General features: G+C 40.8%; 1 protein-coding gene across 50 annotated transcripts in view; it reads right to left on the bottom strand.

The window, feature by feature from the left end:
- The window catches only part of CACNA1C (calcium voltage-gated channel subunit alpha1 C), a 494,498-nt gene that overhangs the window by 90,805 nt on the left and 382,064 nt on the right, over positions 1-21,629 (bottom strand). For 49 of the 50 annotated variants that reach the window (XM_080576059.1, XM_080576022.1, XM_080576048.1 and 46 more), the window contains 8 exons: positions 19,426-19,586; positions 18,399-18,624; positions 12,013-12,220; positions 11,089-11,209; positions 9,013-9,127; positions 7,795-7,915; positions 7,606-7,675; positions 352-484 (listed from right to left, as the gene is read on the bottom strand). In XM_080576059.1, coding sequence (XP_080432185.1) covers positions 352-484; positions 7,606-7,675; positions 7,795-7,915; positions 9,013-9,127; positions 11,089-11,209; positions 12,013-12,220; positions 18,399-18,624; positions 19,426-19,586 — 1,155 coding nt within the window. The remainder of the gene's footprint in view (positions 1-351; positions 485-7,605; positions 7,676-7,794; positions 7,916-9,012; positions 9,128-11,088; positions 11,210-12,012; positions 12,221-18,398; positions 18,625-19,425; positions 19,587-21,629) is intronic. The other variant, XM_080576061.1, reaches the window with a different exon arrangement.

Genomic DNA, 21,629 nt, shown 5'->3' with positions numbered 1-21,629 from the left:
GCCTCATGCTTGCCTGACTGCACGATGGCTTGCTTGCAGTTTGGACCTGAATTTGTTGGGTAGTTCCAATTACTGACTTGCCTCTGAGGCTGTTATTTCCAAAGCTTTGATGATTTGTGTCTTCAATCAGACTTGCAGGTGCCCTGTCCTCCCACTTAATGCTGTCAGAGTGCTTTCTACATTTCTGCTTACACGGAGATTTTATGCCAGGGTGAAAGACAGAGTGGTCAAAGGTGGTCTCTGATATTAACTTTTGGAAGGGAGCTCTGCACAACATAACCTTTGGGGACCACTGTGAAAGGGGTACCTGCTCTTCTCCTCCTTGCTGCAGCTGAGCAGCCTCTTAAATACCTGTTGTTAGGACTGAAGATGAAAAAAGCACTGGCATCAGGCATGGGCACAGCCTTTTCCTTGAGGTGCAGTTCAGACATTGGGCGAGGTCGAGGGCCAACAGGCATCTCAGGTTCTTCCTCATCTTCCTCTGCTGCAAGAAACATCTTTATTTTTTATTTCACACAAAATGCTTTTATTTTATGCATAATACTACCCCTTATAGAGTACCGTGGCATTTGTTTCTGTTGGAACTAGAGCTAAAAACTTAGAATCATCAAAATAAGATGATGAAAGCCTGAGGTTCCTTGTCCACTTCCCTTCTCCAAGGCACCATCCACTGCCCAGCGTCCATCCTGGCAAATATAGATCTAGTCTGTTTGCAAAACCATCAATGCTGATAAATCCACAATATCCTCACAACAATCTCCTCATATGCTTCACCGTCCCTTCTGCAAAATAGCTTCCCCTAATGACTAACTTTAATCTTTCTTTTCTTGCTGTAGTCTAAATCCATTATCTGTTGTATTTTTTTTTCATGGACACAGAAAAAGAGGTAATTCCCTTCCTCTTGCAGAAGGCTTTTACATAGTTGAGGACCATTACTATGTTTCTGCCGGGCTTTCCTGTTCCTAGACAAAAACAAGTCTTTCCTGAGGTGCTTTGTTTTCTAGATCTCTGATCATTCTCACTACTTTCCTTTGGATTGTCTGCAGGATTAACCTGCAGTTGAGGTCCTACTGGTGCAAAGGAGAGTTAATTACCTCTTATATTTATAATACTGTTTTCCTGTTTAAATGTTCTTCATGGACACTTCTTTTATTCACATTCTTGTATTAATTTGCCATCAGTTTCTGATTTGCATGAACCACAGATTCTGTACCACAGAATGGTTGCCTAGCCTGTCACTTCCCCCTGCATTTGTGCTGCTGACTATTCCCAAGAGTGACACTTTGACCTCATCCTTATTGAACTGCATCTTATTTTCTTCAGACCCTTTCTCCAGCTTATCAGGACCTTTCTTTCTCCTCTTTGTAAGAGCTCTTCATGAAGCCATTGCCACATCACTGAGTACCCTCAAGGAAGAAAATGTAGAGATGGAAGCTAAGTGGCATGTGAAAGAGAACCTTCCACCTTTGAGGATTTCTTCTACCTGCTGAAATCAGATGCTGTTTTGTAAATGATGTGATAGGATTTTGATATTTTGAAGTTTGCAATCCTCTCATTTAATTAGCAAGACAGGAAGAAATATTTTAAGAAGGGTGCCTGACAGGTAAGATACAACTGATTCATCTTCCAGCCAACGCAAAGGCGGAAACACTAGTTAAAAAGGTTTATCTTAACTCCATGAAGTGAAATAAATTCCAGAAAGAATCTATTCCTTTAGGATTGGATATGGTACTTGCTCTGGTAATGGATGCATCAGAAAGATGCTGGTGCGTCTATCAACATAGATCCCGTCTAGATGTCAGAGACAGGAGAAAAGTGGCCTTTTCAATGCATGTCATTATGGCATGCAAATAGGATTCTTTCTTTACACTTCTGGTAGCAAGAGTTCAGCTAAATTCACTTGATAGATCTTTGAATAAATGTTTGATCTGGTACACAGAGTTTGGACTTTCTAAGCAGGTCCATTTTTTAACAGCTCAATTTCATGTTCTAAAACACTTCATAATACCCATTCTACAGACTTTATTCTTTCAGAAGTAGTTTTGTGCATAGTACTTGAAAAAATGTTGTTAATGTTAATGCTTGTATTTATATAATATTACAACACTTTGCACTTGCACCTCTTATCTATAGATTTCAAAGTGGGCTGACAAGGACTGAGGTAAGCACATTCCTTTTCTTTAACAGTCTGGAGTACTTATGTCCATGATCATGTAGGACGTTTGAGAGCTTTCACTTAAAAGACTAGTATTCTGAGTCCCAGTTCTGTGCATTTATTATAAGATCACTCCTTTTCTTAAAGAAAGCTTTTCTCAAAGTGTTTTTTATTTTATTTTTTTTTATAAAAAAACTTTTTCAAATGGGTATGAAAAAATGCCTCAGGAAAATGGACTCTTAGCAGAAGGATCAGCCTCATAAAGACCATAAGGAACATTGCTTCTCTCCTCTTTTTCTAATGTCTGTCACAGAGCAAGAAATATATTAATGATTATAACAGCCACCTATCTTCAGACTGGAAAACACATTCAGTTCCTCAGTTATGGAGCAAGAATAATGTTCTAAATGATTTTCATATAAAGTAGGGTCTAGGGCACATAAAAAATCAAAAACTGAGGGTCAAATACAGAAAGGATAACATGATTACAGTTTCAGCTCAGGTCACTGCCTAAGCTATCTACCAGTATAAAGAAACAACATGCTGCACAGTTGCCGGCATTCATACAAGCAAAGGTCAACACAGTATTCCCATGTTGGTTGGGGAACTCATTATCTGCAATCTTACACTTTTTCTCTTTTTTCTATACCTAAGGGATATTAGTGTTTAAAAAGTGACTTTTCTATTCAAGCCTCCCATGGAATCATGAAGAAACATGACTGTGATCTGCCAAGTTCAGTTCTAGTTTTGAACTCTCCTGAAGTTCAAGGAAATTTAAATCTGGGACTGTCATCTTGAGTTATACTTCATTAGAACAGTTACATCCTTTGGTTGTGAAGCCATAAGCACAAACAAGCTTCAGTGCAGCATCAGTGATATATTCAATGGTGAGGATTTTTTTTCTTTTTACTATACAAAGACCAGAACTCTTGGGCAAGGACATTGCTTTGCTTCAAGCTTCCATGAATCATCCCAAGCTTTTACCTTCATCTGACGTTCTGAATTCTTTGTCTGTTTCTGTACCAGACTGCAAGACTTGCTCCCTGTCTTCCTATAATAAACATGTCATCATAATAATCCTTCTAGTGTACACAAATCTCTGGAAGAACTAGTCCCTCCCTCCAGCAAAGTGGCTAGGTAAACTGATGAGCTGCAAGTACACAGTGTATTCTGGGGGCTAAGAGCTACACCATGCAGCAAATACAGTCAGAAGAGGTTACTGAGAAAACTCTGGTTGAGGCAATAGAAACTTCATAGGAAATTGAGTGGGGTAGATTCAGAGAATAAAGGGAAAGCGAATAAATTGACCTTTTCAGTTGTTTCTGTACCCTAGGTTAGTTTGAAGGTTGTTTTCAGGGGATGGAATGATACACAGCCATGGGAGGTTTAAATCATAATCTGAAAATTGGTAGAACTTGCTCACTGCATCTAAGAAGCAATGAGATGTTTCCCTCCAACAACAGTTGAAATGGATCCACATGTGGGAAACGGGCAGAAAAAATGTTTTCCCAGGTGGGCCATATGTGGCTGCACAGCAATCAGCAGAAGGATTCTGGGCTGGTCTGTGGCCACAGGGGAGCTGATGAAGGGACAGGGTACATGTGGGGATCGGGAAATTCTTGCTTGCTAATGCCAGAGAAAGCCTTAGAGCTTTGTTCCCCAGAACTGACTACGCAAGACAGATGTGACGTGCTATATCAGCTCTGAGAGGGCCTTGGTGTTTCTGAGCTTCATATTGCAGAATGGAGTAGATGACTATGCTAAATAGTATCTAATAAGTGATTTACAAAACTTTACTCCATCTGAGCCTTATGGTAACTTCTGTGAACTCTGAAAGAAGTGGTCAGGCAATTGTGTGAGCCATTAGATATTATTTTCAGGAAAAAAGAAAAAAAAGGAAAAAAAAAAGGTTTTCAGAGTTCTCTTTTCAGGTTGGAAAAGAGAAAAAGTAACTTCACTCTTCACAAAGAGTAGAAAAACAATTCTGGGAACAGCCATGGGGGCCTGTTTAGAAATGGCATTATAAAAAGGCAAACCAAGATGCTGTCCCTTTGCATTGATAATGCTTTAGGAGATAGGAGCATCCATTCAAATGTCAGGTTCTGTTGAAAAATATGCCAGTCCAAGGATTGGTACTGCAAGGCAGGAGTTTTAAAATGTCTTTACTTAATTTTCTGCCTTCTAATCCTACACATGGCTGCAGATAAAACATCGATGACATGAATTGTAGATATAGCATTTGTCAAATAGACAAAAATGTAGATACAGCTTTTGTCATGCTAGGCTATTTCTAAGCTGTCTACAGAAGGTAACTAAAATGTAATTCTATTATCAGTAGGCTTAAATTTGCTATACAGGTGGGTGTATCTTCACTTGAAAAAATATAAAGGTCTGCAAATCCAAGCCAGCTGAAAAACAGAAACAGAACTACCTCAGCCTGTTTTAATTTATGCTTGTGACTAAAGACTCCCCAGAACACATGAGCAGCTGGGGATGGGTGTGCAATAACTGCCCTGTGCCTACAGGGGTGCTTGGAAGATTAAAAACAGTGATCTGCTTCAGGAACTGCTAAAACTGTATTGCATGGTATTGGAAACAGTCTGTTACTGATTAATAGGCTACAAATATGGATCGATACAAGTATAGCAAATGCACAGATCTTTTGTACTGAAAATCAAATTCAATGAAGTTTTCCTTTTTGCCTGTCTGAAACTCTTGTCCATCTATTTAAAGTGAACTATTGTGTCTTTTTTTCACTCTATCACATCGACCTATTAACAGACATTTATTAGGAATCACACAATAGAAGAGAATGTGATTTATTACTTATTACAGCCTGTTACATTATCATAGAAATGAAGAAGGGCAGAGCAGCAAAGGACAACAAAAGGCCCTCCAGTTCATGCTTCTGCCAAGCTAGGATCAACTTACTATTATATTCAAGCCTTTTCTTGCAGATTTTTTGACTTCTGACCTGTTCTTAACATGCAGGGTTTCCACAACCTTCTTCACAATCTTTTCTAGTCTTCACTGTTAGAAAATCCTCCCCAGGTGTTAATCTGTTACTTCTCTTATTCACAATGGAGATGGAGATAATTTTCCTCCTGCCTCTAACAGCCTTTTATGCATTTGAAAATATTTCTCCTGTCTTTCATAACTCAAACAAACACAATTCTTTCAATCTTAGTTCCTGTTTCCTTCCTGTATTGCATTCACCATGACCTGTTAGACTCTTTCCAATCCAGCCCCACTTCTCTTTAGGAGGAAATTCTTCACCCAGAGGGTGGTGAGGCACTGGAACAGGTTGCCTAGAGAGGTCGTGGATGCCCCATCCGTGGAGGTGTTCAAGACCAGGTTAGATGAGGCCCTGAGCAAACCAATCTAGTGGGTGGTGTCCCTGACTATAGCAGGGGGGTTGGAACTAGACGAGGTCTAAGGTCCCTTCCAACCTGAGCCATTCTATGATCCTCTTAGGTAGAGCACCCAAAATAAGACACAGAATCTCAGTTGAGATCTTATCAATTGCTAACAGAAAAAGAATTGTTTTGCTCTGGTTAGCTTTCATTGGCCTGTTAGAAGAAATCCATAAAGGGAGTAAAGAGTTGTTTTCGCCGCTTATAATCTCAATATTTGTTTGCCTTTTGAAAGGCAGTAAAATGTTGTTGACTCCTTTTGAGCTTGTGATCACAGGATTTAGATTCTTTTCTCAAGCACTGTTACCTTACTACTATCACCTAAGATCCTTTATTTTTGAATTATTTATTCCTGCCTATGTAGATCCTAGTACTTTCATTTTATTTAGACCATTTATCCAGTTCCTCAGCAGCCCTTCGAATTCTAATGCTGTCCTCCAGCATGCTTCCTGTCCCTCCTAGCTTCATGTCATCTGCAAATGCAATAGGCATATTTCCTCTTCAATCACTCAGGTCATTAACATTGAACTGAACTGAACTCAGGACAGGCCTTTGAGCCATAGTACCTCACTTGTGCCATCACTAATCTCCACATAAAGGGTCTGACCAATTTCTCTCCCAATCATCTAAGCCATGCTTTCCTAGCTGGTTTATGAGAATGTTATAAGAGACAGTCAGAAGCCTTAGCAAAGTTAAAGCATATGATATCTACTTCTCTCCTGTCTTCAAGTTTTTTCAGCCCCTTTTAGAAGAAAGTGGTTTGATGTGATTTGTTCTTGGCAAATCCATGTTCCTGCTAGTCTTCTTCTTACCTTGCAGTCTTATAGCTTGTTTAATCATTTGTTCCAACAATTTTCCAAGAATGGAAGTTGAACTAACTAGTTTATAATTCCTCTGCTCCACCCCTACCCACTATTTTAAAGACACAGCCTTCAAAAATTCTCAGAGAAAAACTGCTCCATGTTCTGAGATTGCTTCAATCATTTTTTTTAAAGTATTTGAGGACGAAGTTAATTAGGTCCAACTGACTTGAAAACTAGTCTAATGCTCTAGCTCATTTTTTTCCAACTTTAGGCTAAGAGCTTATGCCTTTGAATTATACTAATAGTCACACTGTCCTTTTTAATTAAAAAAGTGCAAAAAGGCATTCAGCACTTTTCCCTTCATAAGTATCTGTTGTGGGTCTTCCCTGACCTCAGAGTAATGAAAAAGTAGACTTTTTTTGAAAATAGAGTTGTAGTCATGTAATGCGTGCTGAACAGAGAATCAAATCAAGTACAACTAATTCCTATAGGGATTCTGAAGGAAACGTGGGCAAGTGAAGTGTAGCTAGCAGGTTGAGGGAGGCAATTCTCCCCCTCTACTCTACTCTTATGAGACCCTACCTGGAGTACTGCATTGAGGTCTAGGGCCCCCAGCACTAGAAGGACATGGACCTGTTGGGGTGGGTTCAGAGGAGGGCCATAAGGATGATCAGAAGGCTGGAGCACCTCTCCTATTAAGACAGGCTGAGGGAGTTGGCATTGTTCAGCCTGCAGAAGAGAAGGCTCCACAGAGACCTTATAGCAGCCTTCTTTTACCTAAAGGGGGCCAGCAGGAAAGCTGGGGAGGGACTCCTGGTCAGGGAGTGTAGTGATAGGACAAGGGGGAATGGTTTTAGACTAAAAGAGGGTAGATTAAGATTAGTTATTTAGGAGAAATTCTTCACTCAGAGGATGGTGAGGCACTGGAACAGGTGGCATAGAGAAGTTGTTGTTGTACCCTCCATGGAAGTATTCACAGCCAGGTTGGATGGGGCTGTGGGCAACCTGGTCTACTGGGAGGTGTCCCTGCCCATGGCGGGGGGGATGGAATTAGATGGTCTGTCTTTAAAGGTCCCTTCCACCCAAACCTTTCTATGATTCTAAGTGCATCATCTTCTCCCATCATGAAGGCATTATACGTTCAGCGTGCCTGCTACCACAGTTTGGTTATATTTGCACTAGCAACTGGAGCTTCAATTCTTTGAATCAAGAATGAGAGGAAACTGAGAGATACCTGGTGCTTCTGTTGTGGGATATGGGCTCTTTTCTTCGTTTTCATTTGGCTGATAATCATCCATGTTGATCTAACAGAAAGAGAAGAAGAGAAAAAACCTTTATCAGACAAGGCAGAGAGTTTTCATTCCCTCAGAAACCCAAGCTGTTCATGCTATCACTGCATAGAGAGTGGTGGCTGGCAGCAGACCTTGGTAGCAGGCGGGGATTCTCCATCAGCAGTGATTGATTTCAGCTCAATTTTCTCCTCCTTTGTCTCCTCCTCCACAGCTGTTTTTTCTATCTCCTGTTTCTTTTCAGGACTAGCAGTCCTAACAATTTGACAAGATAAAAAGCAAACAGTTACAAAGGTGAAAAGCTGTTTCCCTTTCAAGAACTTCATGTAGTACAGCACACACCATGAAAACGATCAGCTGGCTGGCACCTCCATTCTGAGTCCAGCTTATATATCAGTGGCTCCACCTTGTCCTCATCTGCAGGCAAAGGCAGAGACTGCTCTAATTTCATTTATTTTATAGCTTTCTGGATGGCGTGTGTGTATGTGTGTGTGTGTACGTGCGTGCATGCATCTGTGGAAGTAAGTGCCTGTGTGTTTGTGTATATGCATACTTAGGTCTATGACCAGGTATCTCCTCTTCTTTCATGCAGCAACAATGGAATGAAACATTTTCAAGCCCTCTCTTGTGGACTTCCACTAGGTTGCCTACAAAGTTTTGCCCCTCACTGCATTTCCACAGGGAAGGAAACCCTCCTGACTGGTGTGCAGGACAGAGCAGAAAGATCTGCACAAGAGAACCCCTCCAAGCAGCCTGGAAGAAAGTGAGGAGAAATAACCAGTAAGGAGAAGCTTCCCCACTGTGGCAAGCAGAGAATGAGAGAGAAGGTCTACACCCAGCTCATGTCGCCTAAGAGTCTGCAGAAACACTAAAAGAACTGGCCAGAGTCCTTTGCTAGCTTGTGACATCAAAAGAGAAGGAAGCCTCTGAATCCTGTGTCATGGGAATCTGAAAATATGCCTCATGGTTCTGAGCAATCAAAAGGCAAGAGGAAGATTCAAATGGGGTTGTCACACTGAAACCACTTCACACTCATTATCTACTGATGCCCTGAAATCTCATCAGTCACCTAGCCTTCATTTCCTCTGCTCACATCTTTGCAACTGTGGAGATTCCCAACTCCTAACAACATCTTGTCTTTTAGTTTGAATTCTTTTACTTAAAAAAAATTACATAATTCTATACATAGTTTTATTAATCATATATATGTAATCTATATACATTCACAGAAAAGTTATACATATTACATATATGTACATACTTGCACATATATATGTGCATAATGTGTGTATATATATGCATGTACAAATGTATGCATATGAACGTAGATAGATGTATGCATATGGATTTACCTAGCTAACTTTTTCCTTTCTTTTTCCTCTTCCTCCTCTTTTTGTGCAGATGTTAAACTCTCGGCATCAGCAAGGTTGTCCACAGCAATAGCCAAAAATACATTCAGCAGGATATCTGTGTGCTACTTAAAGAAAACAGGCTTTGAAAACTGCAGAACAACATTATACCAAAGGTGTCTTAATTGATTTTTTTTAGCAACTTGTCATCAGATCTCTTCGCTTTTCCAAACTTTCAGTTCACACAAATGTTCAGAGCACACATATTGAGCATGCACAAACCTACACCTTCCAACCAAATGTCTAACACACTATGTGGGGTTTCCAAATTTTACAACAGAATGACTGATAGAAAAGATCCAAGTCCAGACTTAAGCACTTACATTTCAGTTTTTGGTTTCCCCAAAGAGCCCTGTTTTGTGCAACAAATCCCGCTGAGGATAAGGGGAGCTCTAGATTCTTTCCATCTTTGAAGGCTCAGGTAATTTTTTATTGAAGCACTCATACTAAACAGCCTCATGCCATTAGGCACCTGGGTTTTCCAATTCTGGACTACATATTTGAGTTGAACAACCTCATGATAACCTTTCCCACAGTCATCGGTAGGTTTTAAGGACAGTAAGGATAGCATTTCTGAGGGGACCAAAAGAAATTCATTTGAGTTGAGTATTAAAGCGTTGAGCTGGCAAATCTGCCATCTCCTAGCACAGAGCCCATGTATGGGAGCCACATTATAAACCAGCCAAGCACATGCAGCTGAAGGGTAAGGAATCAACTGCTTTCTTGTCATGCCAGTCATCGTTCAGATCTCATGTTACAAATCTAAACACCAGATTCTTTTATAAATTTCTTGATAGTGGGTCTTATTACACCATGATAACTTCTAAGTAACCTCCAGTTTAAGGCTTAGCTTGGAAATATAGCCACTGCCCTCACTGAGATCCAAGGTCTAATGGCTAAAAAGTCAGCCAGCATGTGAAGCTGGCTCACATTTTCCCCTGTAGTTCATAAGGAGATCCAAATTGTAGCTTTTTTAAGCTGTCAGGCAGACTGCCTCCCTTGACCTTCAGATAAGTGGAATTGCACCATCTCACTTTGAAGAGAGGGCATGCAGGTCAACTAAAATGTCACATAACAGGGTTTGAGAGATCTAAATTATGAGGAGAGGCCAGAAGAGCTGGGCTGAGACTACGAGGTAGCTTTATAGAAGAATCGGTATAAAAAGAGATGTCACCTCTGACACAGGAGGGCTATCTGTTAGGGAAGCAGAAACTAAACATGAACAAATTTGGAGCAAACAGATACGGAACAGAACCATAGCACTATGTTATATGCAAATTCCTATGAAAAGACACTCATAGCCTAATCGTGCAATGTGCTTTGTACGTCTGGGTTAGGTACAGTGCCCTCACTTCACCTTGAAGCCAGAGAGAACTGAAGTTACTTAATATTATTTCAGGCTGGTAGATAACAGAGTACACGATTTTCTGTTTGAAGAACACACAGATTGCGGTAAGTGAAATTGAACATGGTTCTTGTTCGTTTATACATGAGTTAATATATGATCTCACATAAATCTATTATGTCAAACATATGTTACTCCTATTACAGCATTTGTATATAGCATATTGTAGATTATACATATTTTTATTCCACATAAGGTTTGGATGAAAGCACATGGAATATGTTACTGAAATGGCAATTGAAGCAAAAATACATAGTAAGTACTGCAGGTAGACAGAGAGATCAGTTTATGAGGAAGGCAGGAAAGGAAGACCTATGAGTGAATTAAGGGGAATAAAAAATAAAAACACTAAACACGTAAAGATACTAAATAAAAGCTAGCATACAGAACTGGCATGTAGTTGGCTCTTGCAACTGTTTATATGCCTGAAGACTTAGCACTAGCTAAAATTAAACAAACTTGTTTAACGTTTGGTAGTGCAAAGCCAAAATCCAGAGCTAGGGAAAAGGTAAAGATGTAAGGCATGAAATTCATTATTTTCTAATACAACAAAGTAGTAAAGGGTGACTTTAAATTCAGCCCCACTTGGAGAAAAGAGTAGCATCAAAGGATACAGTTTCCACAGATGAAGAGGATGATGAAGTAAATACAGACCAACATTCCTGGAAAAGAGGGGCCGCCATAAGCCATGATCCCATCATACATCACCGAATTCCAGTCCTCCCCAGTCAGGATCTAAATGACACATTCCCACCAATAAGGGACACAGTGTTAGACCACACAGAGAATTTGAAAACCCCATTAACACAAAGATATCTACTATCCTAGAGATCACCCCCTCCCCCAAGATGTTTGGAGACTCTGGCTGTATCCTTTCAACAAATTAAAAACAAAAAGAGAGAATGTAGAAAGGGCGCCCAAAGTGTTAAAAAAAAAAAAAAAGAGATGCTCCCTTGAAGACTGATGGTTGAAGCCAAATGGCTCTCCAAGACATCTTTGTTTAAGTCTCCCCACCTCTCCCAGGCACTTCCCTCCCACATGTCTGTTGTTTTGGACAAGCTGTGCAACCTACAGCTTTGAGGACAGCACTCAGCACAGCCTGACACTTCCTTTCACCTTGCACGTGAAATCATGATCCTGATGCTGTCGGCTGATCACTCTCAAAACTACAGTCAGCTTAAAAGCTGTTTAATTTCTTCTCTGGTGCAGTGAGCAGATATTTGTTCCCCAGAACCGTGGGAGATGAAGGGTTGGGCTTTGGCATGCCGGAAATGCGCTGGGACATGACAGTGGCCATTCTCTTGTATGACCCTGATAAGCCCTGGTGGCCTTGCTACACATGGGCCTTAGCTTATTTCCCCACTTTGGGAGGGAATATCCCCATGTTGGCAACATAGAGTGGTGCCATGCTCCCAGAGCTACTAGCATGGTGTAGTCTCTGGGACTGCCAGGTGGCAGAGGAATGGTGCAGGACCTGGTCTGTGTCTCTCCATGTAAGCACAATGTCTTGGTCCCATCTGCACTGCTTATGCTCTTACCTGAAACACAGTGAGGAGGGACTGGGGGAAGTTGTCAAATGTACTCCTCCTGGTCTGCATTTCGTCAAAGTTAAACTTGCCCCCAAAGAGCTGCATCCCCAGGAGTGAGAAGATGATAATGAAGAGGAAGAGGAGCAGCAACAGGGAAGCAATGGAGCGAACTGAATTCAGGAGTGAAGCCACAAGGTTGCTCAGGGAGTTCCAATATCTGGTCGAGAAAATAGAGGCAGTTAAAATTTCTTCACTCTAAGACAGGTGCTCATGGCCTGCACAGGATATTGGTTCAGGCTGCCTTCTGTGTATAAGCAGGCATTTCCAAACACCCTGTTAAGCAGTGAATCATTGATGTTCTTCCCTAAGATAATGAGACCTACCACAGCTAATGAGTAATTTTACTACCACACATGTACATGCACAATTCCCTCCACCCCCACCCCATACGCACACCCAGAAGATTATTGCAGCACTCTCCATCTAAGTCTCTGCAAATCTTATATCAATATACAGTGATTAGTTCTTGCTGCTTCAGTGAGTTACATTCTAACCAACCTCATTACAACACTCACAGATGTTATGGCATGCCAGAATACCTCACTCCAGAGAATGGCCTGTAATAACTAGCAGGAGCAGATGGGGAAACAGTTTGGATGCAAATACAAACTTGTCCAAAATCTGGTGTGAGTATGCACTTGGGCTCACTCACAAATAGAGGTTGCAACACTTTGTGGGACTGAGAAGAATGAGGAAGATACTAAAGGTCCTTCACATCCTGCAATGCTTGTTTTATATGGACCCTTAAAGGGAGACTCCACATGCCTAAGGACGTTAGTTTCTTTTGCTGTTGGAAGAGCACACTGTCACTGCTTTTTTGGGTACCAAACCCATTATACTTTCTCAGGCAGGCTGCAGAACATTTTGTAAGGGCTTAGAGCCAGATTCGAAGACAGCTGGACAAGACATTTCCAGGATCCCCAGGACACTAAGGTACCAGCTGATCACAATGACCAAAACCAGGAGATGTTTCTTCTGTTCTCTGGGACTAGCATTGATTTATTGTGTATGACTAAGGTGAAGCCCACTCAGACCAGCTCCTGAGAAAAGGAAAAATGATCTTTGACCTAACACAAATGACATACAATTGACACTTCTGCCTTTGGAACAGCTTCCATTAAAGAGAGAGTATGGCTAAGACATGCTCTCCCACAGTTTATTCAGGCTTGTGCCCAGATCAGGCTGATGTACGCTACAGGGAAATGATCTTCTTGCCCTTGTGGTCCCACTTAAGGGTTCAAAGAGACACCAGTAGCATGCTCTACTTCAACATGTCCGTTTGCTTTCTTTGCCAGCCAGCACAGAAGCCATGTGTTGGAAAAATGCCGGATTTTTTCTGAAGAATCTACCATATCACCCATGGAGCAACTTCCACTTCAGTCTTGCATCTGCTTGACCACTCTCACCCTGCTGCTTACTATGTCATGAACACTTTTACTGTATGCAGTTTTGAGTCTGACAGAGCTTTCAGACTAGGTTTAAGATTAGCAGTCATCTCCCAGTCACCTGATTTTGAATGCACATTACTAGCAAGCTTTGGTGGCTTGCACGAGGTTAACAAGCCAGTAATGTTTCCTTGTGATCCCTAAGTTTTCCTTCCAGCACCATCTCTTGTGGCCTACCACCATGATATGAGATCCCACCATGGTCAATATCCTCTACTTCCCTCTCCCAAAGCCCATAACAATGAACCTTTCTGTCCTTAAAAGACTCTGAATTTTTAGACGTATTTTCCTTAGAAAAATAAGCTCTACTTAAGAAGGATGGCAGACATATCTAACACTCCCACTCCCTGGAGGAAGCCTGATAGTTCTTACATACAGATCTGTCTTTTCTGACGGCAGTTTAGTCAGTAGAGACAAGGTCTCTTAAAATCCCCCTTAAATTAGTGTTTTTACAATGTTAGTGTAAGGTTTTCCTTGTCCCCTTGCAGAAATGTTTGAGTGGCCCAAATACTTTCTAAAGGCTAGCAATCTGATGTACAGAGGGGACACTGCCATGTCCTCTGAATTTCAGCAACTAGTTCACCTCCTAGAGCTGAACTTCGGAGAGAACCGTGATGACTCCCTCCAGCCCAGATTCTCTTCTGAAGCACTTCAGAGAAAACAAGAGTGCTTTAAAGTTCAACTGCAATTAAAGAGATAAGCAATATAAAACTACAGAGCAAAGGTAAGGGCATGGAAGCTGTGGGCTCAGTGCCACCAAAGGCCTGTATTAAATGTGCAATGTAACAGCTCACTGTGTCTGTGTTTATGCTTACAGCTTCACACTTGGGGAGGAAGGGAAAATGATACAGAAAAAGGGAAAAACAATTTCTGATGAAACTAGACTGAATTTAGCATCCTTAAACCAGAAAGGGATGGGGCCCAGAACATCTTCAAGCCCTCCAATGTCAGCCAGGACACACATTTTTCTAGATCTTTCTAGCAGTGTCCTTAAGAGGCAGTAAAGCTGTTACACATCTGAATAGTCTCAATGACTCAGTTAAAGCTTAAATGCCTTGCTATCTCAGAGCACAACTGCATAGACTTTTATCAGCTTTGCATTTCTTACAAATGGCTCAATACCTGAGATTCAGTTTCTTATGTAACTTACAAACTTTAAAGCAATTAACTGAGATGACCTGGTGATAAGATTAGTGCTGTTTTATCTGTGCTCTGAGTGCTACCTAGAAATACAGCACCATTAGAAAAGTAAACAAACCAATAAGGGGAAGAAAAAAAAAGAGAGAGAGGAAAAGGAAAAAGGAGAAGATAAGGAAGGCTTGACTTGACTAGGATGTGGAAATAACGATGGTCTTATCTCAGCATTCTTGAAGCCTGAACTGAGGTTACCATCTGCAACATTAGGTGGTTGCAGAGCTAACTTGAACACTCCCTCAAAGTGAGATCCGGGGTTACTTAACGAAACACAAGGCTCTTAGGTCAGGAATAGTAAAAGTCCAGACAAAGAAAAAGTCTCTGACCACTCTGTTGTCTTTGGTTAATATACTACAAAGAAAACAAACAAACAAACAAAAAACAGTTAAAATAAATCTCATGGCACTGCAGGGTGGAACTGGAGAATTTGGACCAGGCAGCATACAATGGGAGGTTAAAAAAAAAAAAGAAAGCACTGATGCTTCCCCAGACCTATAGGGAAATGAATGTGTTTCCTAGCATCTCCCAAGATGCCAGTGAATGAGGCACTGCAAAACCCCAGTGAGTAGGACATGATTATGATCCCTGTTTCAAAATGGAGAAATAAGATGCAGAAATGTTAAATGGATTGTTCAACATCTCACATAGAAATCAATTGCAGAACTGGATTAGACCTTAATGCTGTCTTTAATTCTCTTCCTTTTCCTCTTCATTGCTTTCCACTGTGGCTTTATGATACTGGCAATCACAGATGCAGAGCTTAAAACAGTAGCAACAGCTGGCAGCCTCATTGTGGGAAAGCTTCCCACACTGTTCATCCAATATAAAACCATTTTGAAAGCAGGTACATAAAAAGGTGCCCCGTCTCTCCTCCCTAGAGTTAACAGTGACATATCTAGTGACAGGATTTAGTTTTAAAATAACAATTTTCAGTACACTGTTGCAAACAAGCTGATTTATCTTCAAAGTATAAAGGACTAAATACAAGGATTTATAAAGCAGTAAAGTACTATGTATAAAGAGAAAATCATTTGTGTTCTCTCAGTAAAGGAAAATTTTCCACACAGCACTGTAAAAATTAGGGAGAATAAAACATAGATTATATTGACTGCTTCTCTAATGTACAAGACAATGATTCAAAGAGTATTTATAATCTTGGAAGAAATGTTTGCTCTTGAAATTCTAAATGTGGTTTCTAAAATTATGTTTTGTTCATCTGATGGTGTCTTTGTTTCTTTTATATTAGGGAGTTGTATTTGGACTTTTCCTAGAAGTGTATCATCTGAAAGCACCCAGAATTTGTTTGCGCTTGGTGTTTACCATGGAAAATCCGCACAAATATATAAAGATTAGGCTACCTACTGACATACTCTCACCAATTTCCCTGCTTTGTGCCTTTTTAACACAGCTGCTGATCACTAATTCCATCTCCGCTGTATGTCCACGTCACTGCTCCTGAATACACACCTGACATAAAACATTGCACTATCATCCCTCCTATTCTTCCCACCTTTCCAGGACTGTATCTTTCTGTATTATCGTTTCACTCAGGTGGCATTTTCCACTAGTATTGATGATGTCAGTGTCACTAAATTGCCATTGTGTTTAAAGCTAAGTGAATAATGGAAAAGATTATAATTTACTGGAGAACATCAAAAGTGTAAGTTTTACTTTAATGTCAGAATATTCTCTCCTGCAGTCAGACATGAGTGGGCCTGAAGTACTGCTTTGGAGGCTTCTGCTAAGGCCTTCCACATGAGCATGAACTTCACCCACGGAGGCAAAAAATCATGGAGAAAATTATGAATAATTAAAAAACAGATAAATCTGAGACTACTGCAACCTACTTGCCAATATTTTAGGAACAGGAAAGAAGGCAAAATACGATTAATACATTATTCATTGCAAGTTATTCCTCAGCTCTGACTGTGCTTTACACATAGGCCCCTGTACAAATTAGAAGACATATTCCAGGTAACATTTTATTCCATGCAAAACTGGATTTCAGATCTGCTACAGAATGAAGGTAAGTATAACTACTCCTATTGCTGGCTGTTTCCTACATTACATCTCTGCCAGAAGCTTTAGGAATATTTGAGTATTTGAATAGATCAAGCTTCCTGAAGTATTAATGATATTCTCTCACCATTTGCCTTTCTACTAGCTAATTCTTCTAGCACGATTATATATTTTGTGTAGGAGTGGAGAAATGTCTTGAAAAAACAATGACCTCTCCAGGATGCTATGTTGAAGCTTATGCTTTTATAGTTATTGGTATGTTGCCCTGGGTGTATCTGATTACCCAATGCCTGAAACAGCTACTAGTTCCCTCAGAAACCAGGCCTGGGACTCGGTGACGATAGCTTTCAGACCCAAAGATCCAGGAAAAACAGTCCCTGGACCAGAGTTCTCCACTATTTCTGAAAGGGCAAAGATGCGTCTTTTGCTGGAAACTCTTGTTAGCTGGAACATTTTTCCTCACCTATTACTACATGTCTAAATAGGCCACTTTTTTCTTTTCTTTTTTTTCTTTTTTTCCCCTCTTTTAGTATTTACAAGCTTGCTTTTGCCACTCCCTCTGAGATTGCAAACTGATTTTCTGTCTCTGCCATCTGACCCTGAAAACAATCCACCCTGCCAGAGAATCAAGGCTCAGAGAAGCTTTAAAGGCAAATGTATGATGCAAAAGTCCAAGTCTGTAGTATTTTCTGCCTCACAGCTCTGCCATCTTGACTGTCTTCCAGTTCTGGTCTTGTTTTTTCTCATGCTCTATCTCATATTTGTCAGAAATTTCCTTTGAGGGAGTTTATAGCAATTCTAGGGACATTTTTGTAGCTGAGCCTGCAGAAAACTCACTCTTTCACCACCTCGGTTAAGCTTTTCATAAGGTGCTGACTGGTGCCCACATGGGAAAAGGCAGGCCCTGGGCTGCTCTGAGTGACCACACGATCAGATTTGTTCCAAGAGCTCCAATCTGGGTAAGTCAGGAGCTGACCTGTCTTATGACCTCCCTTCAAGCTGAAAAACTCCTGCCATACCAAGCTGGTGTTTTGGAGGTATGTGCATGAAGGAAGAAAGGACTATTAAATAGGTACCACGGTGCCTTTATGCAGAGGGAGAGGAGGAAGGAAAAGGAAAAACAAGGGAGTCTGCAGTGTGGAAAAGTCTGTCTTTGTAGAGCTGCTGCTTCATGCTGGACTTCTCTGAAGGAAAAGGGCTGGCAACATCTTTTGCCCATTGCTGCTGGTGTTGACACTGTCTCCCACTTAGGCCACTGTTGAGTCTGCTGGAGCTCGCATGGGCTCCTCAGTGTCACCATAAAGCAACAGAAAAGGTCACAAGGCTATCTGTTGGTTTGTTTTCACTTTGTCTTTTGCACAGAACTTAAGAGCACAAACTCAGCTCATGTTATTGTTCCAGATTCCAGTTAATCTGCATGGTATCAAGTGTCTCCAGAACCCTATACCAGACTTCTCCCCAGTCCTTACCACTCATATCATGGACACCAGGTCTGTTCAGCCTTCCCCATCCTGCCCTGGTCTTCAGATGACAACCAGCAACCTAGCACTCTCACTACCCAATTAATGTTAAAAAAAAAAGTAAAGAAAAAAGAAAAAGAAAAGGCTACCATGTGAGTGACTTGAAACTATATATGATGTGCAGCCCTCTTACATTCCAAAACAAGCACAGAAGTACCTTGTGATTTTAAATATTCTTAATAGCCGAACACATCTCAACACTGAAATGCCCAGTGGTGACATGATCTTTGTCTCAACCAGAATCGTTTCCAGGATTCCTCCACACACGATGAAACAGTCAAAGCGGTTGAAGAGGGACACAAAATAGGCCTGTAGACCAAGGCTGTACATCTTCAGCAGCATCTCTGCCGTGAAAAGAGCTAGCAGCACCTTATTGGCAGTGTCTCATGAAAAACAAACAGAAACAGAACGAAGAAACTTAGTTAAAGGATCATCACAGATAACTATTGACCCTTGCCTGTAAGAACTCCCTTCTGGGATCAGCCTGAAAGAGCAACCTTATCTAAGCTTGGGTCAAAGGATGGACTTCAAAAGTGTGGGCAGCTCATTCACAGAAATGTTTTACAAGGATGGTTACAGCAATTCTTATGTATTGCACATACAGCTGTGATGTGTTACACAACCTCCATGGCAGGGATATGCCTTCCCCAGCTCAACCTACCATCATAGTTGTCATCTGCAGATGGGAGCGGGAATAGAAGAGCTGCTGTGCTACCTGCTGTTGCTTAATTAAGCCTTTCAGCTGCTCTCACCTCCAGTGAGGATTCAACTGCTCTGCAGACTGAAGAACTTTACAAATCTCTCTTCCTTCCACATCTCCCTGGTAGCTAGAATTTATCATAAACACCATTTCAGGGAAGACCTTGGAGAACTTGTGGCTCCCACTAGCCATCCATAAATTGGAAATCCAATAGCTGCAGATATATATTCAGCATAAACTCCTGATTTCATCTACACCCAGCAGAAAACTGCTTTGGCTAGAAACCAGAAATTTATGTTTTCCCTGAAACCTCTCCTAATGTGGGCAGATATTTTCTTGTATTGGTTAAGGTCCTCCTCAGAAAAAGGACTATCTGCAGCCGTGTATGCTCCTTTTACACTGTGTGGCCCAACACACCAGCTCCTCCCTCAGCCCCCTTTCTTGACACTGACCATAATAAACAGCACCATCAGACTCTCCTCACCTTGAACCTCAGTGAGCCAGTCAGGCTGGTTGTAGTGTTCAGAGGCAATAGTAAGGGTGTTAAGAAACACGAGGAAGATCACCAACCAGTAGAAAACATTGGACTTGACAGCGGCACGGCACTTTCTTCTGCAGAATCGATTCCACCGGCGCCAGTAGCGACTTGAAAAATTAGAAAAGAAAGAGTGCTTTTCAGATAGGGAACCCTAGGCTACTGCAAAGCTCTGTCAAGGGAGACTCTAGTCTTGATTCATTGTCCAAACCTGGTAGAGAATAACTTTGGATTTCACCCTGAGAAATGTTTTATCCTTATCATCTGAGTCAACAGTAGTGATCATGCTTTCTTTAGGAATAAAGTTAGTCCTAAGCCAATTTGCAACATTTAATGGTGAAGAAACCTCTTCAAGCAATGTCTTAATCTGATTAAGATATCCATCACGGCTATCCTGAGGTCTTTTAGCCCAGTTCCCACTGAAATCTTTATTCTTCCTGTACTTAACGCTTGTGGCCTGAACTCAGAATAGTCAATTAAAAGATGTCCACTATATACCATGGACCTCTGGATCAAGCCCTTGGAGAGGTGGGAACAAATAAGTTCTGTGGAAGGTTTCCAACACTCTGCAAGGTTCAGGACCTAGCCTAATCCCAGAGCTAACTCTGATCAGAAAAACTTAGGGGACCTCAACATCTCACCTTCATGCCTGGAACTAAGGATACCATTTGTTAATCAACAAACCTTTTAAAGTTTGCCTGCCATGAACACGTCCTCTTATGTCACTGATTTCTGAGGGTAATTACTAACCACAGAAGATATTTAAAGCTAATTACACACCTCCTACTCTTCAGAATTTAACTTGCATAGCAACCAGTTTCCAGGCAACATTTGCCACTGTATAATAAATCTAATAGTTTTTATATAGACGGTATATACATAGGTGTGTGTGCTCTATAGAGATTCACACATACACAACATTACAGGACAAAGGAGGAGAGAACTTTTCTTGGCTAGTCTTCTCTTACATATCATTTCCAGAGATAAGCTGTGGCCGTGCTTCATGTCAGGGTTCAGCATCTAGATAAACTAAAGCCAGGCAACGTGAATGTTCCACACTGGCCAAGAACTTTGCAACATTTTAACAGATAATCAAATCCAAGCCGTTTTAGCTATGTAATTTGTAAGGGCATCTAGTCTATGTAGCTCAATCATTTAATCAAGGTTGTGTGTTTTGCAGTGAATTGGAGACAAGAAACGATCTTCCAGCTTTCAAAAGTCACAACACATATGCATATACATTAGCCTTAAATCGTCAGCAATCCCCCACACTTGTGTGTACTTGTGCATTAGTGTGCATGCACATCACCACGTGGTGATCGAAGTGTTTTTTTGTGCTTACACTTAATACTTTAAAACCATGGATTGTACAAATGTGATCATGTATGTAATGCTCTGCACAGGGATGCAGATAGGCAATATGTACACATATGTGGATTCCTGAATTGACCTTACTGTTTATTATTTAATTAAAGTGAAGGACAGAGTTATTTTCTTGTCCCAGTTACTGAGAAAGTTTATTTACTTTTTTTTTTTTTTTTAATAAAATTGAGTCTGAATTCAGAGTGAGGAGGGCAGCTGCTCCTACCGAAGATGTAGAAGTGGACTGGACATCAACAATCAAGTTACATGTATTCAGTCAACTCTTCCAATGGACGCCCACAAATGACCACCTGAGGACTACTTCACATTGTTAAGAACTTTAAGTCAACAGAGAAGGAAATATCACCATCACAAGATTGTGCCTCATGATAAAAGGGAACACTTCACAAATAACCTGAAGATGCAAACTTCATCAGTTGAAAGATTTACAATCAAGCAGAGTAGAGTACTGGAACAAAGTGTAGAAAACAGAACCTTGAGCTGACAGGGTTGATATTGATGAATGTAGTATAATTATATGGTTGAACTATTTTTTTTCCTTTGCTTTTATATTTCATGGTTCAAAATGTGCAGATAGCAATCAGATAGGTACTTCTGAGTGAAAATATTCTCAGTAGTCCCTGCGCCTTATTTCAGTATGATATTTAGAAAAAGCATGTTGATATTTCGTAGACGATTGACTAATATCTACCAAGTTTGACAGCATGTCCTAGAATCAAGATAGTGTCCAACAGATGCAGGAATAAACACTTCACAAGGTAAGGAGCAAA

This window comes from Anser brachyrhynchus, assembly GCF_964034855.1.
Source record: "Anser brachyrhynchus genome assembly, chromosome: 1".
NCBI lineage: Eukaryota > Metazoa > Chordata > Aves > Anseriformes > Anatidae > Anser > Anser brachyrhynchus.
The sequence above is the reverse complement of the archived record's forward strand: the minus strand, read 5'-3'. Positions and strand labels throughout refer to the sequence as shown.